This window comes from Ictalurus furcatus, chromosome 1 (genome assembly GCF_023375685.1).
Source record: "Ictalurus furcatus strain D&B chromosome 1, Billie_1.0, whole genome shotgun sequence".
Lineage (NCBI taxonomy): Eukaryota > Metazoa > Chordata > Actinopteri > Siluriformes > Ictaluridae > Ictalurus > Ictalurus furcatus.
This window is the reverse complement of record NC_071255.1, coordinates 22928280-22954514: the sequence shown is the minus strand read 5'-3', so window position 1 is coordinate 22954514 and position 26235 is coordinate 22928280. Positions and strand designations below refer to the sequence as shown.

Below are 26235 nucleotides of genomic sequence, written 5' to 3'. Positions count from 1 at the left end.
CTGACCTGTTGCCAATTAAGCTAATTAGTTGCGAAATGTTCCTCCAGCTGTTTCCTTTTAGAAACACTTTTCCAGGCATTTATTGCACCGTCCCAACTTTTTTGAAACGTATTGCAGCCACCAAATTCTTATTACCTTATTTTTTTCTTCAAATTGTACCTTTCCACAGTTTAAACATTTGATATGTTTTCTATGTTTTATTGTGAATAACATATGGGTTTATGAGATTTGCAAATCATTCATTTTTTATGCAAACAAAATTGCATTCTGTTTTTATTTACATTTTACACAGCGTCCCAATAGTTTTGGAATTGGGGTTGTATAATATAATATAATATAATATAATATAATATAATATGAAAGGAAACTGGATGTGTATGTGGCCATGCAGAATAAATAGGCTCGAAGACTGTGATCTTGCAAAATGTAATATCTAGATTTTATTTTATGCAGGAATTTCAAATAATAAGATATACAATAACATAAGGTATACTGTATTAATATTGTATTAAGTAATCATGATCAACATACACTGAAGTAGACAATTTCAGTAAGACACCACAACAGGAATGTCCATGCTCAGTATCTACTAAAGAAACCAGTATTCTTATGTCAAAATTTGCTACAAAAACTCAGTGTAAGTAGAAATGCATCACTTATGTGCTAGAGCATTGTCTTCTCTGATAGTGCTGTATATGTCTGAACTGTATGGATTATTTGCTAAATATAGCTGAACCTGTTGTAAAGATATGTATAATAACTGATGAGACATGTGGTATGTAGATGTGCTGTGCATAAATGCTAGTGAAATAATGTGCTCATACAATGTTCCTATTGCCTCCTCTCTCTCTCTCTCTCTCTCTCTCACACACACACACACACACACACACACACACACACACACACACACACACACACATGCACACACACACACATATACTGACCCAATACAGGTGTATGTTAGATGCAATTCCTAACAAACTCTTCTGATCACAATGTTTATCCATCTTTCTGTCTGAACACAAACACAGCTCACTGCTCCCAGCCAAATCAAACATACATTCATTACTCTGTTTGTGTGGATTATTGTTCTCTTTGATCAGTCTTTCGTTATACAAAGATAGCTAGAAGTGAAAAATGTTTGCCTAAGAAACCAAGGATTAGGTTTGTCCTGTCTTTAGACATCCTATTTTTGCTGATTTGTAATCATTTTGCCAAAAATGTTTTTTAAAAGAGAAGAAAAAAACACAAAGTTTTACAACAAAAACAGAAATTAGTTCCAGTGATTTTCTTTGGGTTCATTATACAACAGAAATATAAAGAGAAGAAGTGTATCGATTCCTGCTTTTGATTGGTACTTTTCACAAAATAAAGCAGAGCCAACACGAGAAAATGAATCAATGTAAGATTTGGAAAAGAGCAACAAGCTAATGTGTTTGGAAGGAAGGATCATTTGAAGTATCTTTCATAATGTGAGCATAGAAGTCTTTAGTCAAATATAAAAGCGGGACATATATATAGTATTTCACCCACAAAACACTGTTTACAAAAGAATGATCCTTCATTTTAGGGCAGTCTTTCAAAGTGCTTCCAATTGCACAAAGAAACATCTTTTCCCTATGTCTAACATAAACAGTACATACTTTATTACTTATTGCAGCAATCCTCCAGTTCCCTTTGAGCATTTTCATGAATGTGCAGCAGCATTATTATTCCTTTTCAACATCAGTCTGATAGTGACACAATTAAGTAACACTCAGCAGCCTTTCAGGGTGGACCATCTTTCCAAATTTTGGCCCACCATATGCCACTTTCAGGTCAAGTGATGGTGCTTGTTATCATTGATGGAGCAGTAGTAGTTGGACTGTGGGCCTTTTTCCTCTTGCCTCCCCCTTTGTTACTTTCCTTTGAGTCTCGACCACGGTTTTTGCCATTTAACGTTCCTTGGTTCTTAGGCGTTGTCCCCTTGTCTCCTGAATAAGACAAGCAAAAAAAAATCATCTTTACAGCACTTAATTTACTATTGCCTGAATTTGTTTTAAACAACTTATATATTAGTCAAGCATGAGTCTAATTAACTGACATGTTTCCAAATGTAAAATATTTTTACTATAATCAACTTTGTTTCTAAAGAAAGAGGGCACACCAGTTTCTAAATGTCATTATGATGCAAGACAGCACAGTTCAAAGTTGACAGCAGACATACAACAGCAGCCTTTAAGCCATAACTGTGGTCCAGACAATAATAATCAAGAACCTGACACCCTACTACCCTACTACTTCCCGGCAGTCATCCTTCTCACACTCTCTTCCAACAAAGCTTTGTGTGTGTATGCATCTGCCACTTATTTTAAGTGCATAACCACTTCATCAGTACAAACATCCATTAGAAAGGCTTTCAGAGTCATAGGGTCAGAAAGGGAAATAACAGCAAGTGTGAATGTGAAAAGTCATAGATGAAAGGCCTGATTATGATAACATAGCATATTCAGCAGGTCTGAGATTAACTGTTTTAAATGTTATTATAATGGTGCTCAGAAGTCACACATGTAGAAGCAGACTCATATGCACACTGTAACATCTGAACCAGCCTGGTTAGGATCCAAGAATCACTTCAATGGTCAAATACATGGGGAAAGGAGCACAGGCCCCAGCCTCACTAGCACTACTGTAAAGAGAAGTCAGAGCTTCTGTGCTGACTGATGTTTGTTATGAAGTTAGTGTTGTGATTCTAGATGTTCCCTGGAAACCAAGTCAACACTCATATGGGGCTGGAGAGCATTTGCTCTATGTTTGATGACATGAGACTTACAGCCACACTGTACTCCTCAACCCCGGTGTACTTTTCATCTTAAGGCCTTATATCGTACATAGCCAAAAACAACTTGTCTGTTCTGTGTCTTGAAAAACAGTCTGCTGACTTTGGTGGTGGGGAATGGTTTTCACAAAACCATTATATAAGCACCAACAGTATCTAATTTTCTCTAAGTGATAAGGGTGTGAAGCATGAAGGTCTTTGGGTCATTATTCCAGATCTGTGCTTTTTACATACCTATAACTTATAAGTCCTTATAATTGATTCATATGTGTGGGAAAGCTCTTCACATGGTCACCATTCACCATTTTTTTACTCTATAATATACATTAGTTCTTTACAACTAGATACGTCCCTGAAATGAAATATGTTTCTCTTTCGCATGTATTTTATGAATTTTATAAGTAACATTATAGCTTTCATTTCTGATTTCCCCCAAAATGAAAAGGGAGGAAAAAACAGATTCCATTCCTAGTGCAGTGCAGGCACATCACCGACATTTTGACAGCAGGTGTCTAATTACAAACTAAATTGGTTAGGTTTATTTCCATTTCACTACAGCACATAGCTATCCAAAACTTATCAAAGCATGACATTCACTGTGTGAGGAAATAACACTTAGTTACCATGGTTTTAGATCTCTTTACTACTGTGGTTGTTAAACTGGTTTCTTACACAACATGATATTTGTAGGAAGATAGCTCAGGCAAGATTAAACAGTAAATGAAAAACATTTCAATGTTGTTTTGGTGAAATATATTTATAGTTTCTTAAACTTGGTGTCAAAGTATGCTATAGGCATAAAATCTCTACTTTGCCATTAAATTGCCTTTTTTGGCTATCTGCCAGAATTCAACCATCACAACATCCAATGTTTTTTTTCACAGACTGACACACACATAGTTCCTAAAACAAAGTTTGAAACATCTAAATACAAAATGCTTGTTCCTAAGTGGCAGCAATCACTGTTTACAGCTAAGTTCACATTATACGACTTTCTCTGTCGGCAGCTTGCTGTGCTGTTCACGCTACACGACTTGCTTTCTTGTAATCTGGAGTCATGAAGTCGTTGTGGTGTTCACACTACATGATTGCCCGGGGACACACTACACGATCTGACAACGGCTCTGCCACCCGACGACTCTATCTGGCATCCAAACTACGTTTTGTCACGAAAACACGTGAGAAGCGACACGGATATATTATGCGAAAACCACATGCGAAACAGGAATTGTTTATTTGAAGATGGACGTAGGACAGAAACAAGCGGTGAGAGCTGTTTGCACATGATTTGTGCTGAAGAAACCACAAAAAGGAACAAACAAAGAAAGTGGGTGAAAGAATGGATTAGCACACGCGGGCAGCAGGGATTGTGTGCGCTACAGAGAGTTGGAAGTGAATAAAAAATGTTTTGTAATAAAAGGCCTGTTTCGTGGAAAGAAGGTTTCGCGGGTTTCCCTTCCTCACAGTGACCTCACACCATGTCTTGCTCTCTCATGGGCTGTAGCTTGTCGCCGCAATCACTGCCAGTGACGACACTTTTCACACCACAGGATGTGGAGTTGCCCGACAGCTCCAGAGATTTAGAATGCCAAATATCTGTGTCGTGTCATCAATGCCTCGGCGATGTGTCGGTGATGCGTCATTGACACATAAAGATCGACTGCCGATTGGCGAGCACTGACAAAAAAAAGGGGTTTTGTTGGCGAGCTCTATGACTTGCAAATCGGGCTTAAAATCATGTAGTGTGAACTAGGCTGAATTGTATTCATTCTTCATATTCACCAATCAGCCATGACGTTAAAACCACCTGCCTAATTTTGTGTAAGTCACCCTACACAAAACGGCTCTGATGATTTGAGGCCTGGACTCCACAAGACCTCTGAAGGTGTGCTTTGGTATCTGGCACCAAGACGTTAGCAGCAGATCCTTTAAGTCCTGTGTAAGTTGTGAGGTGGGGCCTCGATGGATCAGACTTGTTTGTCAGCACATCCCACAGATGCTTGATTGGATTGAGATCTGTAGAATTTGGAGGCCAAGTGAACCCCTTGAATTCTTTGTCATGTTCCTCGAACCATTTCTGAACAATTTTTGCAGTGTTTTGTAAAATTATATATATATATATGTGTGTGTGTGTGTGTGTGTGTGTGTGTGAAATTTTTACAATTTTACATATATATCCCACCCCTTAACAGGTTCCATTGTAACGAGATAATCAATGTTATTCACGTCACCTGTCAGTGGTTTAAATGTAATAGGTGATCAGATTTTATATAAAAACTGTTTTAAAATATAATTAGAATTGTTATGTCTTTTTTCTGCTAACGGTTCATGTTCAGAACCTGCAGTAGATTTGATTATGCAAGATGCCAGACTGTACCATTCATATAAATTTAATCATTGGTATAATTGGCCAACCACTTCTTCTTTCTGACTCATTTATTACCATTTATTCTTTTACCCTTTTATATTGACTTTAGGCTTGTATGTCCTGTTGAGAAGCACTTTCCAGCACTTCTCTGTGCTGCTTGGCTTGCCTACTCTCATTTCATGCATATGGGCATTTTAGAAATCTTTTGTAGGAACTTGTAAGAAACAGTCATGCATCTACATTTAGGATTTTTGTGCATATCTTTATAAATGCCCTGATCTTTCATGAATCACTTCAATTGTTTCAGAATTTGCCAATATGCCGGCAATATACTAGACACATGCAGAATTAGATGTTTATTTCAATGCTTGTCATTTTTTCATTCATATATCATCTTTTTTATTTTTCATTTTTAAATTGTCTCTTGTGTTTATGCTTCATTCATTTATTTATTAATTCATTCATTCAATCAATCTTCATTAACCACTTTCATCTGGTCAGGGTCAAAGTGGATCCAGAGCCAAACCTGGGAAGAGTCCTCATGTGTTACATCATAGTAGTATTTGACAGCGAAGTAAAAACACAATTTCCTGCTTCCATCTGCATTTTTTAATCCCAGATCTTTTTCAGGCTTAAAAGCAAGTGCTTGTGTTTAAAGGCAGTGGTCTAGAAGCTATTATAAAGCCCTGTTTCAGATGCTTCTATTTGCATAATTTCAAAGGCACACATAGAAAGTCGATTTAAGTAGGTGCTCAGAACTTAATTTGAGCCGGATCCTGCTGGAACACGAACCGGCACCTCTAAAATATAGCACACCTTTTTATGCGGATCCGACATCTCTGCAGATGGATATACAGTCTCCCGCAGCAATATTATCAAAACAAATAGTTTAAGTTTTTAATTCACCAAAAGTAATACAGAACAGCAACAAAAAATGCCAATGGAAATGCTCAAATATTGCTAATGGCCTATCAATAGCATCTTTCACATTACTTAATCAGTTCAAAGTTCACCTGAATTCATTATCACAAAGCGAAGCCTACAGTCACATAGCATGCATTGTAGTGTGTCATGACACAAAGAAAGCCGTTATCATTACCAGCATTTTTAACAACACAAACAAAATACTAAAAAGGCAAGAGTCCAAGAGAGCGAGCAGCAGTAGTTCACAGATGAAGCAGTTTGGTGGCCGTTCCCACGACTAGCAGTGATAATGCTAGCCTGATTGTGCAAGGTTTTCAGAAGCGCTTACGAGGCTAAACATTGTCAACGTGTGCATGGCGTTGAAAGTGAGATTGACTGCCCAGATGTAAATACAGTTAACAGTCCATGTACAGTCATCTGTGCTTTTAGGGAGTACAGGTACTCAAATAGACAAAAAGTTCCAGAAGGACTGAGGCAGTTGTTGGCTACTGTGAATACCACACCGATCTTGAGTGGACGCAAGCAGGGTTTATCTAAAATCAATCGCATTTGTAGGGCGCAACGTGGATCCCTTCTCATCCAAGACATCTCGTCTCTGATGTTTTTGAACATCGTGTGTCCACCGCGTTCAAAGTTCAATCCCGAGACATTTGTGCGCTCATGGATACGTAAGGGACACAGGGAAGAGTAGGAGGACACTGACATGACAACTTTCTGTTATATTTTGTTTTGGGTAAGACGATTTTTTCTTGATTATGTTGTGCAGTTAATGTTAGTTTATTGTAAGTACGCTTACTGTATGAAAAGTAGCTTTGTTTTAGAAGTGCTTTTGGGCAAATGTGTTTTGTAGCTAACTGAGGTAACGGCCCATAAGCTGATAGAATATGCAATTGACAAATGTTTCCCTTATTACTGAGATTACTCACTGCTATTAAGTTTTACAAATTTGCAGATTTACAAATTAAGCACTGCAGGTGCTTAACCCATTTCTGAACACATAATGCATAAATTTTGACTTAAATATTGACATATTGACATAACTTGTGGACTCGTTATGTTGTTGCCAACTCTGAATATGGTCCATTGTGTTCATACAAATGTTCCTTGTCGAGGTTGTTTTGTGAAATTAATATTACTTTCACACAATGTAATAAGATTATTCTATGATTTTCTATCATGTTCCGTAAACATCTCAACTCTAATATGTAAAATATGATTACCTTTAATCTCTTTAATTTCATGATAAAAACTTGACTAGACATTAGAGTGATCTCATACTGTAGTCAGGTTTTATTTTTTAAAAACTTATTTTGGCAGTACAATTCTAAACATGCTAAACCGTTTAATGGAGTTTAACTTTTGCAACAAAATCCATAACGATTTGAATTACTTCTGATTGTAGAACAAGAGAGTGGCACAAAACTAAACAATAAGACATTGCGTGTGATTATTTGGGCTATTTTCCTGCCACTTTGCTAACCTGCTGCGTACCGGGCATGTATGTGTGTTTTGCATAACTTATTCTAGTTTAATAGGGTCTCTGTAATAATATTCACTTGTGCAGAAAACACTCCTACTCACGAAAGGAATTTAGTAGCAATAAGTTCCCAATGTGCCTAGATTCAGATAATGATTATTTGCGGGCTAACATGAGTTTAAAGAGAGCAATGCCCCATCACTAAGCAGGAGTGGAATCCTAGCCTCAGGCTTAGCATGTAAGACAGTCATTAGCTCACCTCTGATAAACCACTAATGGGGCTCTATTTATTTATGACAGCAGTGATTACAGCTCCCCTCAATCCAACCTAAACACTGGTGCCTGACAAAGGCAATGACTCGTTCAGCAAATTCTGTTTTCGTGCAAACCTATTTATTAAGCTACAGGAAAGGGAGGGAAAAGAGTGAGAGCTCAGCCAAATCGACACAAAGCGTGAGATCTGCAGACCAGTAAATCACTGATGTTATACAAGAGCTGCCCCCCTGTGATTTTTACAGCAGCCATGTCAGCCAATTGCAGCAGATGTATTCACAGCCTTGCTAATTTAACCCATGGTGCACATTTACACACATGAAAAATCTACACATTAATTTACGGAACAGAATGATTACTCCCATATTTACACCGCAAATCTGAGTTAAAAAGTACAAGTGTGAGAGGAAAATTACAGACACAGCTCAAAATTATCACATCTGAGCTTTATTTTTATTTTTTTGAAGAATAACTGCAAACAAATGCTTTGCACATGTCAAGCCCCATCTGAGCAACATGGCGCTGTCTTACCATTCACTTTCCGACAAGTAGTCACCAAGTTTAGAAATTTGGCAGGCACGGTAACACTTTTATGGGGTAGTTTATAATATTTCACTGTTAATTATTCTTATGGACCCAAGGTTGAAATTCTTTCCACAAGGAGGGCGTCATGCAGTGTAAATTTGCCTTTCATTTCTCAGATTTTGCTGTCATATCCGGTCCAGCATGGAGCCCACTTCTCCCCTGAAGAACATGCTCCTCAGCCGACAAGAATAAAAGATTAAGAAACTTATGTAATGTTGCAGACTAGTGCGTTATGTGTTAATGAGTCGTCAAGCAAAAGTTATGAGTTAATAAATGGTCCAAGTCAAAAACATCAAAGCACCTTCTGTAAAAGTGCTGATGTATTGCACTGGTGTGTTATTTTTGTTACTATAGCAAACTGACAAATTAAAGGTGGTATTTTCATATAAATGCACAATAAATTTTCCTTTTCTCCAAAGTATAAATAAGATATGTGGTGAAAAATGACTAAAACATGTTTAGTTTCTGAAATGCAAGAAAGGTGAACTGAGGGATCAGTTACATAAAAAGTTGCTTTTAGGTCTAGATAGTTTCACTACATCTCTTAGATCTCTATGAAAACACTGACATGAAAACTATAAAACCAAGCTTATCTTTAAAGAATCTTCATTTGTGTTGCAGTTTGCTTACTGTTTATATTCACAAATTTAAATTAGCTTATGGATGCTGTGACCAAGTTACAATGTGTAAAAATATTCTACTGCGCCATCCCATTTTATGGAAAAGGAGTTATGCTTGGGATACTTGTGGGTCTTTGGGGAGGTGGCCATGGTTACAAGTGCTGACTGCTAACAGATATACATCTGAACTCTTACAGTTTCAGAAAGCAAATATTTGTGTTGATTGGGGAAGCCAGGGCTCAGTCTTAAATATGCTTTTCAAGTCTTACAGCTAAATTCATATCTTCATATTTGTGTGAGTTTTCATGTTTTCTGAGATCTCCCTCAAGCTTACCTTTTCCACAGGGGATCCTCTTCGGCACACTGCATTTCTGTGTCTCAGTCTCAGGAGCACAGGTAGAAAGAGATGCAGACCAACTGATGGTGGCCGGACTAGGGGGCTGTGTAGGCTCCCTCTTACGACTTTGGCTGCCCTTTTTGAAACCACATGTTTTGTTTTTCTTCATGCAAGGGCCCCATGGACTCCATTCACCCAGCTCACATCGCACTAGAATGAATAACAAGGATAACGTGAATCATATAGGCCTTGTTCCTGAGGGGCAAGCATTTATTTTATTCCAGTATTAGGTTGACTCAGTGCCTTAGCTCCAGGTCAGGGTTTTCTAACAAATATTGAGGAAAACATATCAGTGAACCCTATGGACTTCATGGCAGAGATTCAGATTGGTAATATCCAGCATCACTCACAGTCTCATTTCTCTTCACTAAATGGGAGAAATTTTGTTATGATTATTTGTGGCAGGTTTTGTTTTTAGCCAACCTTATGACACACTGTCAAGCTCTGCTTAAGCATTCCATGTATTCTCAGCTGTTTTCAATCGCAGATTAAATTTGAACATTTGTTCTTATTGAGGTTTTCATGAGTATTGATTTAGATAAGACAACATGGCTGATGCCAAAATGTTACCTTAGGAGTTAAAGCTCTCCATGTAAAGGCCAAGCATCTTGGGGGAGCCAGAGCTCAGCCTCTGAGAGTAATACTATTAGCACTGGGTTTGCTTGCTTATGACAGAACAATTTTCAGAACAAATCAATAAAGCCCTTATCATCCAGCAGGACTCTCTCCAAATTTCCGTTTGCTGGTGATTGAGAAACCACAGGGAAAAAAAGGAGAACAGAGTATTCCACCAGGCTTCCTCTTTTGCCAATACCATGATTGCTTTGCAGTGAAGGAAAGGTGATATTATAAAATAATGCGAGTTGGATATGCTTTTTAAAAAAGACTGGAGAATCCCAAGTGAATTTCATTCTGTGTACTTTCAACACCCATGTCTACCTTCCCAATGTTTGGAAACAATTTCATTTCTTGAATGTCCACCAATCTCAAATACCACCTCATATGAAAGTGATATTATATCTACAATACTACTATCTACGTTGTCATCCCAAAGCTAACTTATAATTTAACCTTTTATGGACAGAATCTTTATCGCAGTTTAGGAGGATTGAATTTACTGAATGGTTAAAATATGAGATTACCACCAATTAGCATTCATACCATATCAAATCAGCCTGGAATTCTTGTGTCTTTGCATTCGTTTTTGTTAATTAAATGACATGGACATTAAGGAGAATTGGTTAGAAGCAGCTGAGGAATATACATATACATGTAAAGATCAGAAATGCATGTCAGCTTTTTGATTGACATTTCCACTCACCTACACACTCCATGGTGCTGTTGACAGTGTTTAAGCCTTCAGGGCAGCTGTGGTAACACCGGCCACTGTATGAATATAAGCCCTCCTTACATTTTGCGCAAAATGATCGACTGAAACATTCAGCGCAGTTTTCTATTTTGCATTCTGAAAAAAAAAAGATAAATAAAGTCATGGCATTAAAGGAAACGTCTGGAGCAGCTTAACTGTTTAATATTATGTAATACTTTGTATCTATCTATCCTCTATGATGAGTGAAATAGATACATAATATACAGTCCTCTAGATACATAATATGCAGTATTGGAATAGCAAGGCCAATTCTTTTTTCTCTCTTCTTTTTTTTTTTTATAGTATACAGTGAAGACCTTTGGGTTTGAGTTCAAAAGATGACGATGAGATAATAGACCAGAATTTCAGCTTTCATTTCCTGATATTTACATCTAGATATGTTTGGTGTCAGACCACCCAATTTTTAGGTGAGTAAAAGTATTGGAAAAGATAGTAAATTAAAGTCAATAACATTTAATATTTGGCTGCACATCCCTTGCTTGTAATAACTGCATCAAACTGGCAACCCACTGACATCTCCGAACTGTTGCATTTTTCTATTGTGATTGTTTTGTAGTGCCGCTTCTTTCAGTTTGTTTTGAGAGTTTCTTCCTTCAGGCTCTTCTTCAAGAGGTGAAATGCAGCTCAGCTGGGTTAAGGTCTGGTGATTGACTTGGCCAGTCTAAAACGTTCCACTTTCTTAACCTGGTGTCTTTTGTTGAGTTGGCAGTGTGTTTTGGGTCATGGTCTTGCTACATGATGAAGTTCCTTCCTATTAGATTGGATGCATTCCTCTATAAATTGACTTCTGAATTCATTCTGCTGCTACCATCATGTGTTACATCATCAATAAAGATTACTGATTCCATTCCAGAAGCAGCCATGCAAGCCCAAGCCATGACACTACCTCCACCATGCTTGACCGGTGAGCTTGTATGTTTTGGATTGTGAGCAGATCCTTTCTTTCTGCACACTTTGGCATTTCCATCACTTTGGTAGAGGTTAATCTTGGTTCCAGAACTTTTGTGGCTCATCACAAATTCCAATCTGGCTTTCCCATTCTTACTGCTGATGAGTGGTTTGCATCTTGTGGTATGGTCTCTATATTTCTGCTCTCAAAGTCTTCTTCAAAAAGTAGAGTGTGATACCTTCACCCCTGCCCTATTGATTGAGTTTGTGATGTCACTGACTGCTGTTTTGGAGGGGGGGTTCACTGTTCTCACAGTGTTTCTGTAAACTGTTTTTGATTTCTTTGGCTGACCTGTTTGATGGTTATTAGTACACTAGTGGTTTCTTTCTCTTTCAGATTTATCCTTTTGAACAACAAATACAGTTGCCAGAGGCTAAACCCAGGGCTCAAACCAAGAGTAGACATTCAGAGCTATTAACTGTTTAAACAATCAATCTAACAGGGCACGCCTGGGCAACAAGAAATACCTGTCAGTCACATGTTCTAATATTTTTGATCACTTGAAAAATGGGTTAGCCCAAACAAAAAGTGCCATATATTAAGTTGTTTAATATGTTTAGACATAACTATTAGGAAATTAACATTTCTGATCTATTGTCCCATATTCATCTTTTGATCTCAAACCAAAACTTTTTGTTTGATTGTATATCAAAAACAAAAGAATTGGCCTTGATTTTCAATACTTTCAGAGGGGACTGTATATTTTCACCCTTCCTGAGATGAAGTTAGGTTATTCTAGAAACATCATGTGTGAAACATCCAGGCTGAATAACTGAGTAACTGCTGTTGGAATATTTATTGGTGAAGGGGGAGGGGTGACACTCATCTAGGGAGATGATATATGTTGGCATTAAGCTATACCATACATAATATCCAAAACCTTTTAGAAGCATCCCCTCTTAACAAGTAGAAGGGGTGAGTTGAACAAATCCAGTCCAAGAGTCCTGCACATCAGAAGTGTGTACAGCTCTTTGCACTCATTACAAGCTCAGCTTCTATAGTCAAACATCCAAACTGCTTTTAAATAGGGGGCAATTATGAACACAGTGGGAATGAAAAACAGACACCTACCAACAACACTAGTATGTGTTTCCCAACCATCACTATTATCTAATCCTAAAATTACAGGAAAGTAAATGTTTAATTCAGCCATGTTACATAATGTTAAATACATGTACCCAATTATCTGAATGAAAATAATAAACCAAATTAACATCGGGCAAGATTTTAAAATGTTTCAAACACTTGATTGTTTTATGATCTATGTAAAATAAATTCCAGTCTTGTTAGAGTTAGAAGAGAGACTCAATACAAGCAGCTGATTTAATTAAAATAAATTAAAACATGTAAGCCAGTGAATGTAACAAGGAAAGCAGCAAGGTTGAAATGAAGGCAAACATGCACTGTAACTGAATTCAGCACAACAGTGTGAGTCTTTTAGAGCATATTTTAGATGAACCTTTGACACCATCAGAATAAACAAATTTCATGTGCAGTATTTTTTTCCATTTTGTAATTCTTTAACAGGAGTGAGTTAAAAGCACAAGTTAAAGTAGAAATATTACATATTAAATCAATTCCAGTAGTTTGAATAGTAATGTTTATGGGAAACCACAGTTGTGGACACAATAAATTTTAACAAACCCACCTGCAAATCTGTCTAGACTACCCAAGCTCCTAAAATTTGCAGAGGTTCTAATGAACTTAAACAATTTTCTTGGATTTAATATAATTGATCCTATTAATATATAAACTAAATTCACCCCACACCTTAACCCTAATCACTTGTATATTTCATGGGTTGGATAAAGGAAATTCTTATAATGCCACTGTGAGATCCTGCTGGTATGAAGGATTATGGAAAAGAGTTATTATCTACAGTGTGAGAAAGACCATAGCTTCGGTTTTTAAAACACAAACACTGCCGGCTGATACCCTTCACTGTCACGTCTGAATTGAGATTACATTTAATGACCATTTAGAAAACAACTTATTCAAACCAACATCTGACATCTGAGATAGATTAAGTGATGTGATGCAAGAGTGTATCTTGCAAAACAAAAGCCATAATTTTCTTCCAGAAGCAAAATATAATGAGCCCAAACTGTATTTCACACTAATTGGCTATCAAAATATGCCCCTACCTAAAGGTGGAAGAGGTTAATGAAATTTACAATTGGACAAGGGCTTTCTTGTTTTTTTTTTTTCTTTTTTTGTTTTTGTTTTTTTTACATGGGAATAATTCAGCCACAGGAACATCAAATATTTATTATTTTTAGGGGGCCAAGCATTGAAAGTGCATAGGCACCCTATTGATGTTGTACCTTTTTCTTCTTATTATTTGTCTTTGTCTTTTCTTGTTCTGGCTAGGGTGTCTATGGCAGCTCATAGCATAATCTGGTGAAAAAAAAAAAAAAAATTGGCACACTGATTGGGAAGGGTCTCAGGAACATTCTGACCAAATTTGGGCCAAGTGCTGCCAACACTCTAGGGCAACCATCGGGTCAAATTTGGGCCTAATTATGTTTAAAAGTATGTTTATGGTCATAACTTTTGAACCAAGTGTCCAAAAACGTCAGGCATCCCTAATTAGATTTTCCGCCACCTTGGATTTTTTCAAAAGTTGTTTCTTCACTACTTCTCCTACAAATTTTGTCCTGTCATCACCAAATTTGGCACACATTATCTTCAGAGTAAGCCTCACAAAAGTTATGAAAAGTATTTTAAATATTCCAAATGGTTTGCCCATGATGGGCCAACAAATCTGACAGCGAAGCTGCCATACCAGATGTGAGGCTATATTTGAGCAACAACTTTGCTAAATGATGCAAAACTTGGTAGGCACCTTCAGGACCATGAGCTGAGGCTATGCAACTATTTTTATGACAGCACCACCCACTGTTCATATTTACAATAACATGCTATATATGCTTACATCTAAGTGCCATTTTTGCTACTCCTCCTCCAAATTTAATATTCAAAACCAGGGTGAAGCTCAGCAATGTATCATCTATGTAGCATCATGAAACTTGATAAGTATATTCAGGACCACACCCTGAATGTAATCAAGAAGCTTCATGACAATATCAATTTGTGGTAAAGAACTGTAACTACTTACTTTTTTTCCTTGTATCTTTTGATATAATTTGTGCTAAATTCACCGTTCATTTTTCCTGTAATTCATTGGGGTATGTGGAACTGAATTCACAAAAAAAACATCTGATATTCAAGTGTACTTTCTGTCGACCATCTTGGATTTTATCAAAAACTGTTTTGTTCAATTATGTCCAATCAACACCAAATTAGGCGTACAACATATTCTGAGCAAACTTGAAAAATGTATTAAAGAATGTAGATATTCCAGACCCATAATGTGCCAACACTTCTGACAGTGAAGCCACCAAACAGGAAGTGAGGCTGTATCTTGGCAACAACATTGCACACTGGCACAATTATTCGTAGGCCTCCTGACGACCATGCCCTGAAGTTATGCAACAAATTTCATGATAGTGCCAGTGACTGGTCAAAAGTTAACATAACAAGCCAAAAATGCTTCCACCTCAGTGCCAATTTGCTACTTCTCCAATTTGTGTCCAATCTGCACCAAATTTGGCTCACATCACATCACAAGACCTGTCTAAACAAATGTTATCAAAGGAACTCTGTTATTCAAAGCCATTCTCCCATAATGGACTGGCAAATTTGTGAAACTACAAATCATTCTTGAATCTCTTTGCCAAGTTATAGCTCTGCTTTCTTGTGATTGCTTATGCAAAAATTGTAGCACGTCTGTGAATGTGCAGCTCACAGAATCTGGGTGGTTGGCCCCACGAAAATTCTGCTTGAAGCTGTAATAATAATAATAATAATAATAATAATAATAATAATAATAATAATGAAGTTCAATTAATGTAACATTACCTGATAGAATAAAAGTAACATCCAACTGTCATTAAAAAATACAGAGAGCTCTAAATGCTTGAGTACAAAAATGTGGTCAGTTTGGCGAACTTGCATGAACTCTGTATTTACAGGCCAACGTACTAATGTAGACTTCCTTACAGAGACAGACAAACAGTATCCTACCAGTGTTTTGCTTTTGATTTTTTCCCCCAATTGCTGTTTTTCACCCACAAAGTAAGAGAAAACAGATCACTGGCTCAGTAAGACACACTGATTTAATGCCACTGGTGGAGCTCTGGTTGGCAGGAAACACAAGCTTTGGAGCAGACTTTCAGTTACTGCTAGTTCCTCCAAGCTTAAACCTATTAGGTTAAATGTTTCTTTAGTTCCTGTAAAGATCAGACAGATTCTCCAGAATAATGTTTAAAAAACACAGCAATACTCACGTGTGCACCTGTTCACATCCCGATTTCGAATGCCGTAATATCCAACAGGACAAGTAGCAAGGCACACCCCTGTCTGACGGATGTCGTTTCTTTCCAAGAGGATGAAAAGTCGTGGTCGACATTTTGTGCATCCATTGTATTCAGAGCAGCTTTCACAGCCACTGGAGCATGATGCCGGCACTTCAGTACTTGCTGCTGGGGCCCAGACAGAACAGAATCAGATAAATGGAGACAGAAACAAAGGATAGAATATTATTGCAATGTTATTAAAATGTTTCCTCAATGTTAATTCTAATTATTCTTATTCTAATGCTAATTCTATAGGCATGAATATGACTATTCAAAAAACAAGTAAAGAAGGTAGTCTTCTATGTTCACATTAACTTGTGTGTAACAAGATTAATCATTGCCAAGTTTACTGCCTCATGGCCTAAAGCACTTTTAAGGGAGTATAAGATATTGACTTTTCCCTTAAAGGTGCTTAAGGGCACGAGGCAATAAACCTGGCAGTGATTAATCATGTTACACACGTTAATGTCTGTAACTAATTCAACTCAGAGCACACTTAAGTATCACATAAAGTAAAACAGCATTGTTTAAGTCTCTTTACACTATTTATTTGAATCAGCCTGTCACAAATACTGAACAGATTTTTTCTAAAGAAGCATGCATATTTCTGGAAGGACATCTCATACTAGTATATTGCAAATCAGGTATTGATATCACAACCCTCACGGGTGAACACAGTGACTCAGCCCTCACAACAATTCCAGTAACAAGATCGGCATGCTTATGAAAGAGAGGAGATCACAAACCAATTCTATTTTCTTCCAGTCATTTCATTAGATACAGTTTCCTATCATTCCAGGAATACAAACACTCAGGAACCTGATAACTGACACCAATGGAGAACCTCACGCAAATGCTCACGTTCGTCCTTCATGCATACATGCTTGCAGTTTCTTTTCTAGCATGGTCCAAAAATGTTAGTCTCTGTAGCCAATAGCATAAATAAATGATTACACAAAATGCACATCCTGTTTTTGGGGCCAATTGCTGTCAAAACCACGGTCATCTGCACTGATTTACAGTCCTATGTGCTCTCAGGTCTAAATATACACACACTCAGTGCAATTCATCAGCAAAGTCTGTCTGGTAAAGATAAAGTGTATGGTAAAAGCGTCAAAAATAAACCCTTGTGAATCAGCTGTGCCCACTGTGACCTCTGCAATATGGCATGAGGTTACATACAGGCAGTAAGCCATACCTCTGACAGTACTAATAATGATAAAGAAAACACTATCCCACAATATTTAGCAAAAATGCATGGATGGTCCATTGCATTAGAGCATGTTTAATGTTACATCTCATTTTTATCATACAGAGATTGCAAGGAGTTTGAATCAGTTCTAACAACCAACAGGAACTCTACCTGTTGTGTTTTTTCTCATCCTTACAACTGTTTAAGGCAGTAGAAGCAGTAAAAACTGAACATACGGCCAGAAAACCACAGGAATATGAAGAAATTGTGCTGAAACCTTTGAGATCTAGAAAAACATCTGTGTAAAACATTCTCCTTGTCCCTCTTTGTGTTCTAAAGATTCGTTACATAAATATAAATCATGCCCCTCAATAAAAAACAACCACCAGAGATTAAAGTTCTTTCCCAGTTATCAACAAAATATATAATAAAATAGCAACCAAGGGAGCCATACTGTTCGCCTATGAAACTCAGAATCATGCCTCAGAATTTTCAAATCAATATGAATTGAAATGAGTCTGAACATATTAGGATCTACAGGACCCTTTACATTTCTGGTCCAGAGTCTCATCAAGCACAACGGCATTCTTCTTTCTGCATTCCTTCCCCTCCCTCTGAGCTAAGGGGGGGGAAAAACTCAGGAGAAACAACAAATATGGAACTAACATGATAGATGATTCCATGAAATCACTGTTTGGATTGAGTTTATGGAATACTGGTTAGCTCAACACAATACAAAGGAAGACCGCAGCGACCACCTATGTACTGTAGGAGGTTATTTCTTGGCAGATTGGGAATGGGAGCATAATCTGAGTATGACGAACAAAATTTGAATACCTTTTATGTCTCATCTACGTATCATCTACATATTAATTGATCAAACATAAACCTGCAACCAACTCCAACCAACCAACCATCCTGGAGTTAATAGATGAACAGAGGACAAATAAACTGTGTCTTTTCTCCTTAAATGAAAACAGAAATCTTGATCAGCTTAGCTGGACATCACAACTGAAACAATTCTGGACCAAAAGTCAGTTCTGGCCAGAAAGCACACAAACCTCAGATTTTTCAGGAATGCTATGTGTGGAAAGCTGGTTGAAATAGCAAACATTTGGTGACATCGCTACAATCCAAGATGAGAAGGAGTTTAGTCCCATGAATTTTTTTTATTTAAAAAAAAGAAAACAATAATTATTAGGATTATATGATAAGATTTCTGAAACAATATTAGAATTTGAGGCAAATGTTTAATTAAACGCAGGTGTATGTTATATTTAACCTTAACTAGAAAAGGAGAAAGAAGTTTTAAAAAATATTTCATTTTAAAGTCCCCTCAATAAGAGAATTATAGAATTAGTCAAAATTTTGAAAAACCCTTTATGTCCCATCTGTTGCTACTATAAATACTTTATATGACATGATTTCCAGAATTACAAATTACATAAGCAGTCTGTACTATTACCAAAACACAGACAAAATGTAGATGTTGTGTTGTGCTGATTCAGGCTTTTTCAGCTTGCCAAAAGTACTAACATTTTGCTAGTAGAATAGTGTGTTGTGAAATAGCAGTTAGAACCATTTTGTATATAAAATTGATTGAACAATATTAAAAGAAATGTCATCATGGATTTTAGGCATATTTGTTGGTCAGCTGCATTAAGTTTCAGAACCGTCCTGAAAGAATATGGCTTATGATTTATTTCACCCTGTAAAGTTCTGTGGTGCAGGAAGTGATTATCCAATAACTTTGTATTATAAAGTGGTAATGTCAGAAACATGTATGTTGTTAATTAACAAGCCACAGAAATCAGTCCATGCATTCTTACTTTAGTGCCTATTTTTAGAAGTTGCAAGACCATTGCAACTATACAAGACTATTGCAAGACCCTGTTCTGCTAAGCCACAATTCTTTAATTATCTTTATCACTCTCTAGTGAGTTTATACTACTGACATTTTTATACAAAGATTGTATTTTTATATAGAGATTATCCTCTATATAAAACTGTCATCTGATAGTTTTTTGTGTTTTTTTGCAAAAATATACAGTAACTGTAATATTGCATTGATTTAAAAAAAAATGAAAAAATTTAATTGCAAATCTTTATCAGGAATTTTCTTTTATTTGACATAAAAGCTCTGACAGCATAGAAGGAACTGTCATTTGTATAATATTTCAAACTGGAATATAGTATTCCACAATAAAAACGGTTTAATTCTAATGCTACAGTTTTGTATCCAAGCCTTTCATTGCAGGTGCACATGATCTTGCTGAAAGCTGGAGGTTTTAAACAGAAACACTATCCATAAATATCCTGTGGTCACATCTATTTATGTATGCTTGCAAATACTATAAATACTATATATATTTTGAAAAGTTTTGTTTATCCAATTCATAATAATACATCAGAAATCTCTTAACTGAATGATACACACTCTAACTAACTACAAGAAGCTTAACATAATCCAATGTCGAGGCACTTGAAGAGGAAAAATTGTAACTAAACTAACCTTTAGAGCAAACAATATGTGTTTAAAATAAACAAATGTAATATATATTTACATTTAGTTGCAGTTATATTAACAAATAGAGCTCAGTGTTGTACCACTAGCCAACCACTACTTTGTGATGAGAGACAGAGACACCACACACGGCTGATTATAGCAGTTATACATTATATATTATGATCTTATATTATCCTAGTTGTAGTTTGTCATGTAGCATTTACATCTCTTTTTGATAATCAAACGTTCTGCTATGCCAATCATTCCAGTACTAAAAGCACAGAACTAAAAACTAAACAAGACCGAGAGATGGCCTGTAAGAAAAAGAACAAATGAGACTAACACAGATGTGATGACTCACTGTGTCTCTGCCTCCTTCCTCTGGGGATCTTGAGGCTGTCGCTGTAACCCATAGAGCTGAGAAAGACCACCACCAACGCCAGCAGTCCCAACTGCATAGTCCCTGCTGCCCAGCGGTGCTGGCACTCCCCCTGCAGGCAGACGGATGTGGCGAGGTGTCCCCCTTTACCAAGATGAGGCAGGTGGATCTGTTTACTGCCCACTGTGGATTGCCCTTCCTTGGGCAGGGAGTAATACAGCTGCAAATCCAAACACACCCAGGGCACAAGCCATAACGCAGAGGGTAAAGATGAGAGGGAATTGGGGGTGCAGTGCTGGGCTCAGCTGTACAGCTAGACGGTGAGATGATGAAAGTGTGAGCAGAAAGGGCACAACTCTTCCACCCATGAAGCCATGCAGGACTGTAAGGAGTGTGTAATGCGTAGCAGCAGAAGCCAGGAAAGGCTGGTGTGAGTGAACAGCCCAGCCCAGGAGCATGTGTCTTATTAGAGATGCTAGGAGAAGGAGGGGGAGTGCCAAAAAATGGAGCGAGCTTCTGCACTCCTATGTGTGACAGTGTATCTGTCAGTGCCAAGCCCTGCCATGGGAGAGAGAGATAGAAGTGGATGAGAGAGGAGTGGTAGAGGGGTAGAAAAACATCATTAGACATGAACATTAAGCTACTTAAATACTTAAGGAGATTTTAAAAAAAAAAAAAAAAAAAAAAAATCACCCATGAAAAAGTGTTCTGTTAAGCTTTCTGCTAAATTACGAATATTTGACAGACTAAGCTGCACTCTTGAATGCTTGCATCTTACACAAAATGTTAACCAAATCTACAGGGTTCCCCAAAAGCCTTCATACATACAGTGCCCTCCACTAATATTGGCACCCTTGGTAAATAAGAGCAAAGAAGGCTGTGAAAAATTGTTTTCATTGTTTACCCTTTTGTTTAAAAAAAAAAAACACAAAAATACTCTGCTCTCATTTAAATAAAACAATTGCAAACACAACACAGGTTTATCAAAAAAAATCTTTGTTAAATATAATTGTGCCATAATTATTATCACCCCAATGAATTCATATGAGAAAAATACACTTCATATAAGTATATTCCCATTGATATTTTACATTTTGTTAGTACACCTGGATGACTAGGAACAGGAAATTGATCAACCATGATGTCCTGTTCCACAGGGGTATAAATCTGAGGTAACATAGGCCAAATTCTCTTAGCCATTCATAACAATAGGTAAGACCAAGGAATATAGCTGTGATGTGCAGCAAAAGGTTGTTGAGCTTCACAAAATGTGAAGTGGCTATAAGAAAATAGCACTAGCATTGAAAATGCCCATTTCCACCATCAGAGCAATAATTAAGAAGTTCCAGTCAACTGGAAATGTTATGAATCAACCTGGAAGAGGATGTGTGTCTATATTGTCTCAACACACTGTGAAGAGGATGGTTCGAGTGGCCAAAAAATTTCCAAGGATCACAGCTGGAGATTTTTAGAAGTTAGTTGCGTCTTGGGGTCAGAAAGTCTCCGAAGTCACCAACATCACCAACCGAAGTCACCGAAGTCACCAACATCACCACAAAATGTTTGGAAGGGTTTCAAGAAAAAAGCCTCTACTCTCGAGTGTCTTCAGTTTGCCAGACACTACTGGAACTTCAAATGGGATCAGGTTCTATGGTCAGATGAAACCAAAATAGAGCTTTTTTGCAATAAATAATAGAGGTGGTTTTAGCGCACACAGAGAGGTAGCCATATGGAAAAGTCCCACATGTCCACGGTTAAATATGGTGGTGGCTCTTTAATGTTTTGGGGCTGTTTTTCTTCCAGAGGACCTGGACATTTTGTTAAGATTCATGACATCCTTGACTCTATCAAATATCAACAGATATTGAATGAAATCCTGACTGCCTCTGCCAGAAAGCTTAAAATGGGTCGTGATTGGATCTTCCAGCAGGACTATGATCCAAAACATACATCAAAATCAACACAGCAATGGTTTACTGACCACAAAATCAAGGTCCTGCCATGGCCATCCCAGTCCCCTGACTTGAAACCCATAGAAAACCTGTGGAGTGAACTGAAGAAGAGCGTTCACCAGCGTGGACCTCGAGATTTGAAGGATCTAGAGAGATTCTGTATGGAGGAATGCTCTCAGATCCCTTACCATGTATTCTCCAACCTCATCAGGCATTCCAGGAGAAATTAAGAAAGTTTTTTGTGATAAACCTGTGTTGTGTTTGCAGTTGTTTGATATCCATGAGTGCAGTGTATTTGTGTGAATTTTTTAACCAAAATATCAAAAGGTTAAACAATAAAGACAATTTATCACAGCCTTCTTTGTTCATATTTACCTGAGCAAAGGTTGTGATGGACTTTAACAGGATACATGGCAAGCACATCACACACAACACTGTTGCCAAACTGTGACTCCGTGTGGGCTTACAAAGAAATGGCAGTCATGTAAAGGGTGTTCAGTATATAAAGTTACATTTTGCTAAACAAAAAAAAGTGTTAATTTCCCCTATGTCTGGACACTTTTGGGACACATTGTATATTACAATCTGTAGTTTTATGTTATACTTTCATAATGCTGTCTTTTTCATCCATAACCCTTACAGTTAAACATTTAGTGCAATAGAATGCATTGTGTTTCATGTGTAGCAGTCATAACATCATGAAACAAATGCCATAAATAGTTTTGGTCAATGCCCTTTAACAAATCAAGAGTAAAACACATGTTTACTTAATATTTTGGGGGGGGGGAATGAGTACACAGAAGTATGTCTTCTTCACTCTGAAGACAGAAACATCAAGAGTCAGTCATCAAATGAACCCAAACTCAATATAAGAAAGATGAACAGAAATTTGGAAAAGCTGTTTCTCAAATTCAAGTGGAAATAGGTATCTAGTCTGAAACTGCGCAAGAGGCACTTTATGCCTGGAGGTATCTAGGGCCATATTAGGGAACAGTTCCTTTGGATATACCATAATTTTGAAAGTAAAGGAAGCATACTGTATGTTGGTTCTGAACATACTAAAATACATAAAGGTGGATATAATAATAAATGGATATAATTATATCCCCACTGATGTCTAGTGGACTGGAGTCACAAGCAACCTTGTTCACCATATCTGATAATGTACCCTCCACTCTGTGCTAAACACTTTGAATTTCTACTGTAAAATGAGAAACATGTAGCATGCGAACAACATATTAGATTCAAACCGCTTTGTTGAAGTGAACCCAGGTCCACTGTATATACTGCTATACCTGCAGGTGTTTTAATTAATCACTTCAGAGAATTCATACAGAACGTCACACTGGTAAAAATGGGGAATGTCAAGTTACTTCCTAAAACATATCCAATGGAATAGTGCTTCAGAAAGCCAGAGAGCCACATTCTCTTTCTCTTGCCTAAAGCAGACAGTGTGGCCAAAAATGTGATTGCTAACATACACAGAGACATTGACCAACATATATCCACAGACCACATTAACCATTAGATGAATATCTCTAAGGATAAGCCATTAAGGTTCTATCATTTTCACAACATTACCTTCTACTCTGCCCCAGAGAATGTATTTTCAATGTTTATTTGTCTTTCATGATGAATATTAGACAAATGTCTTCAACACCTTCCTCATATTTATTAGCATGAGCCAAAAACTCTCAGAGCCTGCTGTTTGAGAGCTAAGCTGAAGATATTAATTGGGAGAGATGTGTCATGTCTGACACGGGAATATGCCATCGCCCTGGAACCAAAAGACAAAGGAGACTTCCAGAGATGAGCCATCATGCAAGATAGTTTCCAGCATTCTAAAAAGCCAACTGGTCTTTTAGGGAAGGGAAATGTTAGATTTATTTAAACAACGCGATTATGAATAGTTTTAAACTTTCATGAGAAAGAGAGAGAGGTACATTTTAATCTACTTGGAAATGTCATACTATAATGTTTATTTCTCTCCTAATAAGGCAGCTTAGAGACGGCTTTGTCTTATTGAGGCATTCTTCAACTTCTTTCTGTCTTTGCTTCCGCATCTGATAGATTGGAGTCTCGTTCTTCCCCACTGCTTCCTTTCACCCAAACAACAAACTGAGACTAGCAACTGAAACCCTTCATCCAACAATCAGGAGATTAAATTGCTCGCTTTGTAAGTCCTTTTAATTTATTAATTATTTAAGTAGCATTGAGAGAGAACTGCCAACAAGGGAGATACTTCAAGAGAGCATACAAATAATCTATTCTTTCAACTGTGTAATAATATAAGCCCTAAACACCAGAGTATGTTTAGTAAATCCAATATATCCAGGAGTTCCAGCTTTGCCCTATTTTTGTTTTGTATATTGTGCATTATTTTCCATTTCAGTACCAAAACCCTTACAGACCTTCATAATTCACTGAATACTAGATTCAACTGCAAGTTGAGGCGGATGAATGAAAACACCAGGGCAATAAACAGGCTGTAAACACAGTCAGTAATAAAGCACAGAACAAAGTAAAGTAGATGTCTGGTCTGTTCTATCCCCAGTAGTACGACAAGTTAAAAGCCACACTGGCACTTAAAAGACATACTGGCTCTGCTTTTAGCAGTTGTCTCTACCCAATTATGTTTGAGATGTCTCTTTAAAAAGATATCTGACAAGAAATTGATGCATAAAGTTCAACTGTAAAGGTTACCTTAAACGTACTGTCCTCTCTGCATATATTGCTCGGAACATACTGTACAGCACACTGTATTTTGCATATATTGCCAAAAACAAATTTAACACTAATGATATTAATTTCACTTTTCACTTATTCTACTTTTCTTAACTTTGCTTGTTACATTGTCTGTGCCAATATTAGCAAAATACCAGCAAAAGTGAAGTATGGTGTACAATGAGAATGGGATGCAAACAGAAAATTAACATTTAATATCCACAAATAAAGTGAGAAAAATTAGCCAAAAGCAGCATGCATTTGTTAAATAAATAACAAACAAACAAAAAGAGAATCTCCCTCTCCTTCAGCGTTCACTCTTTTACTTGAAAAAAAAAAAGTACTAGATTTAACGCTGACCACTGAGGTCGGGGCAGGGAGCGAGAGACCAAGGTGAATGATATAAGTCTGTCCTCCAGCTCACAGCTCCTCTTATCAACAGGCAGATCAACACGGTCAAGTGCATAGTGCCAAAATAAATCCTCAGCTCCCAGTCTGCTGTTCCTTAAATGTGCATGCTCCTTCAAAACTCATAAAGGAGAATAAAATATAGAGTATGTCCTAAAACAAACAGGATATTTAATAGTCTCAGATGGAGTCATTTAAGCTGTCTCATATTTCAACTTGACACACAACCTCCAAAACAGGCAAACACACGTACCATTGTGTCTAATAACATTAGCCCATTATTTCAAGAACATGATATTTCTGAATTTTAATTTTATAATAAAGCTTGTTTTGAAAACAAATATATATTATATTACCCTACATATTTGAATTCACTTTACATTACATTCACATAACTTAGATTTACATCAGTGTTTGTCTAACCTGATCGTTTATCTCAAGAGGCTATAGGTTTCTTACAAATAAGTGAAACATATGTCTTTTTGTACAATAAAAGAATAAAAAGAATAAGCATAATCCAACCTTGCCAAATTGTCCAGCATAGTGATATCAGTTTTCTAAAATCTGATACATTTCTGATTAATTAAAATTTCATACATACAGAAGAAAGTTGTAGTTCATCATACCTGTTGTGTGCTAGGAGACCCATTCTCTCTCAAACAGGATCTCAGAGTAGACTGTGTGGATATCCGTACTAGGTTTCAAATGATATAGTTTACTTCTTTACACTGGAATGGGACAAATATGTCACATTAGTGCTCTTTTACCTATTTGTACCCCAAACTTTTATGCTTGTCAGATATCCCCTTTGAACAATTAAGCAAGGTGTGCAAAAAAAATTAAATTAAATTTGCA

General features: G+C 37.0%; 1 protein-coding gene across 2 annotated transcripts; it reads right to left on the bottom strand.

The window, feature by feature from the left end:
- Positions 1 to 432: 432 nt before the first annotated feature.
- On the bottom strand, positions 433 to 26235 carry rspo1 (R-spondin 1). Of its 2 annotated transcripts, none has more exons than XM_053632975.1 (6): positions 26007 to 26235; positions 20279 to 20854; positions 16151 to 16345; positions 10784 to 10927; positions 9400 to 9612; positions 433 to 1973 (listed from the first exon to the last, which is right to left on the bottom strand). In XM_053632975.1, the coding sequence occupies exons 2-6, from the start codon at positions 20373 to 20375 to the stop codon at positions 1819 to 1821; spliced, it is 804 nt and encodes a 267-aa protein (XP_053488950.1). In that variant the 5' UTR covers positions 20376 to 20854; positions 26007 to 26235; the 3' UTR covers positions 433 to 1818. The 2 variants fall into 2 exon arrangements, with proteins under 2 accessions (XP_053488950.1, XP_053488959.1); XM_053632984.1 differs by having other exon boundaries at positions 16151 to 16342.